Genomic DNA, 3,926 nt, shown 5'->3' with positions numbered 1-3,926 from the left:
CATATCTCTACACGTATCTCGCTCACCATCTTATATTTATATCTGCATATCTCTACACGTATCTCGCTCACCATCTTATATTTATATCTGCATATCTCTACACGTATTTCGCTCACCATCTTATGTTTATATCTGCATATCTCTACACGTATCTCGCTCACCATTTTCACGGACGCGTCGTACATCTCCACTAGCTCCCTCGTCAGCGGGATCTCCTCGACCTTGAACGTGACCCCGACGAAGCTCAGCTGCCGTGCGATGTACATGCCGCGCAGCTTCATATCCATGGCAACGATCTCCATGGCGCCGACACCCCTGCACATACGCAGCCATTACACCACTGCACGGCTAGATTGGAACGAGTGGCCTGGGTACCACGAGTACTTGATAAAGTATATTTGATAATCGGCGGTTTAATTAATTTAAAATGAAGTTATAACAACTTGCAGGAAAGAGAAATCAATTTAAATTTTAAATCATCATTTCATTCGTGCGTCTTAGTCAAAAACTGACAGTGGTAAGTTCAGTTGACGCTGACAGTCAGGTAGTCCATTGCACTCTTCCGGAAAGTTCTCGCAAGTTAATGCGATCTTCTCATCCGTAAGTAAACCTTGTCGTTTCGGACTAACGGACTACCGCTAATTTTAAACCCTGACGTTATCGCTGGCGCGCACGGTTTCACATCTCGCACCTTTTCTCGACGGCCTGAATGAAGTCGCTGAACTCCTTGAAGGCAGTTCCCTCGCCCCACAGCCCGAGCCGCGTCATGTAGGCCATGTTCTTCGGCTCCGACGCTCCTGCAACAACGACCAACGTATTAGCCAGCGAGCCGTGCAGCCGTGATTTGCACGGTCAGTTTTGAAACTGCACAGCCAAAAACGTGTAGCACGGCCTAAAATATTGATCTAAAGCCGTGTACATTTGTAAAATTGCACTCCCAAATGTTTTTTTCTGCACTCCGACAATACTCATTCCTGGCTAATACCCCGACGACGGCGACGACGATGACGACGACGTATGGCGTGACGATTACGCACTCACTATGTTTATCCACAAATCTCGCGTTCTCTCTGCGCAGACTCCTCGCCAATGCAAAACGACGCAAAGTTTTTTCGCATCTTTTTAATTCGATCTTCGTTACTGATCGGGCGGAAATTAACGAGCCGGGGGAAACTGCTAGGGGAAGAGTTACGCACGTAGGGAACGGCGATGGTCGTTCAAACGCTCGTCCACCACCTCGCGTTAGCTCTAACAATTGTACACGACCAACAAACACGTGCGACAACTACAACTACAACTACAACAACCGCGCGATAACTGGTGCGCGGCCGAGCGAGCGACGACGTGCGATTGTTTCCAACTTTGCTCACCAGTGGCGCTAGCGTAGACGATGCGTGCTTTCGGCAGTCTGTTCTGTAGATCGAGCACCGTCAGACCGGTCTTGGTTGGCTTCGACGAGCCGACGGGACACAGGTTCTTCGCCTTGTGACACTCGTCAAACACGATCTGTGACACAGCAGTGTCAAGGACAGACGACGACAATTCATTTACCATGACTAGTGACTCATCCGTCACCGCTAGTCACATGTCACCAACTAGTCTTCACCGGTCACCACCTGTCAGGACCGGCCAGTCACCTGTCACCACTAGTCACCTGTCACCACTAGTCACCTGTCACCACTAGTCACCTGTCTCCACTAGTCACCTGTCACCACTAGTCACCTGTCTCCACTAGTCACCTGTCACCACTAGTCACCTGTCACCACTAGTCACCTGTCACCACTAGTCACCTGTCACCACCAGCAAGCCAACTGTCACCACTAGTCACCTGTCACCTCTAGTCACCTGTCACCACCAGCAAGCCAACTGTCACCACTAGTCACCTGTCACCACCAGCAAGCCAACTGTCACCACTAGTCACCTGTCACCACTAGTCACCTGTCACCACTAGTCACCTGTCACCACTAGTCACCTGTCACCACCAGCAAGCCAACTGTCACCACTAGTCACCTGTCACCACCAGCAAGCCAACTGTCACCACTTGTCACCTGTCACCACTAGTCACCTGTCACCACTAGTCACCTGTCACCACCAGCAAGCCAACTGTCACCACTAGTCACCTGTCACCACTAGTCACCACCTGTCAGCAACTCCAGGCCATCCTTAAAAAATTGTTGCTGTACCCCGAGGCCACGACCCATGATTTTTTAGTGGGTAGGTAGGTAGGTCTTTTTTTTTAGAAGAATAATAGTTGTTTGTGTTTCAGTCTTAACTATAAGGAATGTAAAAAAAATAAAAAATAAAAATGGAACCCAAAATGTCTAAAAAAACTTTAGGGTCGCGGCTATTTTCGTGGGTCGGTCGGAGGACAGCAAACATAATTTTTTAAGGATGGGCCCACCTGTAACCTCGTCATCGCGCGATAAAAAAAAGGATACGACGCCGTCAAAGTCGTCTCCGCACCAGTGCAGCAGCTGCTTGAAGCGCGTGCGGTACTTGCCGCCGCCCTGGCTCTCGCCGATGAGTGACGAGTAGGTCGCGAAGACGATGCCCTTCTTCACGCTGCCGTTCGTGCGACTCGAGATCTTCGCGTACTTGAACTGCAGCGAGGCGGCGCGCGGTGAGCGAGCGAACAACGATGGGGCTTACAGCTGCGTGGAGGGACGGACAGGTAGAGGGACGGAGGGACGGAGGGATGGATAGGTAGAGGAATGGAGGGACGGAGGGATGGGCAGGTAGAGGGATGGAGGGATGGACAGGTAGAGGGATGGAGGGATGGAGGGATGGACAGGTAGAGGGATGGAGGGATGGACAGGTAGAGGGATGGAGGGATGGACAGGGGGCTGCAGGGACGTATGGGTGGGTGGATGGACGGATGGATGAACGGACGGATGGATGGACGGATGGATGAATGAACGACAAAATGCAGCAACACGGCGCGCGTAAGCGAGCGAACAGACAAGAGTGACACGCACACACGGATTTACACACGCCCACGCATACATGCACATAATACATTTAATGCCTAACAATTTTGCACGATACACGATATCAGCATGGGAATACAAAACAGTTACAGATTGCACAATCAATGTCGATTACTAACAGATGCATCTGAGACCTTGAGAAACCGGTCAAGATCCGTCAGATAGCAGCAAATTGTTGGCCTCCCTCAGACATTTATTATTGATCTTAACAACAAACGCATTCTCCTCGCGACCCTAAACTCTAACTACTAACGACTAACACTCGCAGAATTCGGATCACGACGAGCGAGAAATCGGCTACACGCCTGTCCACCGCGGGACATTTCGCGGGGCGTGAGGAGAAGTGGAGGCAGTCGTACCTTGTTCAGGGCGTGCACGCTGATCTTGCTAGCACCGATGTCACTGAGATCACGCTCCGCGTCGTACTTGAGGTCATTCGAAACGCTCAACCTGAAAAAAGTTCGATATTCAGCCACCACGCTCGCATTAACTCCTTAACTCTGTGTATAAGGGTCACTTAAATGCCAAGATCATGTTTTATACACAGGTGTCCATTTTATAGAATCACTATATAAATGCTACCTACTAATACAGGTTTAGGTTTAACTGTACGTTGACCTCATGACTATTTAATCAGACATACAGTACTGAGTACAGGTCTCCCAACTAACGTCATACTCGATGGAAGAATAACTCATACAAGTATACGTTATTGCAAAGAATCCCAATAGAACCTCACATATATACATTACTGGCAACAAGACACTGAGTCAAGTAAAGTTTACTATTTTACTATTTAAGCCAAGCCTGAATGCCTGCCTATGCAACCCCAATTAATTAAACATTACAACCCTACTAATAGCAAAATGCCTTTGCGAAAAACTGCTTAAAACCTGGGGGCCGTTGTCAGAAACATCGCAAAGTTAATGCTAATGTTAA

The 3,926-nt window shown here is 49.1% G+C and overlaps 1 protein-coding gene across 1 annotated transcript in view; it reads right to left on the bottom strand.

Annotated features, from left to right (window-relative positions):
• Positions 1-3,926, bottom strand: part of LOC106806535 (protein strawberry notch homolog 1-like) — a 47,918-nt gene that overhangs the window by 23,608 nt on the left and 20,384 nt on the right. Inside the window, exons 10-12 of the mRNA XM_014808510.1 lie at positions 1,371-1,506; positions 692-797; positions 162-315 (exon numbers count right to left, since the gene is read on the bottom strand). Of these exons, the coding sequence (XP_014663996.1) occupies positions 162-315; positions 692-797; positions 1,371-1,506 (396 nt within the window). The remainder of the gene's footprint in view (positions 1-161; positions 316-691; positions 798-1,370; positions 1,507-3,926) is intronic.

Source organism: Priapulus caudatus, unplaced genomic scaffold (genome assembly GCF_000485595.1).
Source record: "Priapulus caudatus unplaced genomic scaffold, Priapulus_caudatus-5.0.1 Scaffold167, whole genome shotgun sequence".
Taxonomy (NCBI): Eukaryota; Metazoa; Priapulida; class Priapulimorpha; order Priapulimorphida; family Priapulidae; genus Priapulus; species Priapulus caudatus.
The sequence above is the reverse complement of the archived record's forward strand: the minus strand, read 5'-3'. Positions and strand labels throughout refer to the sequence as shown.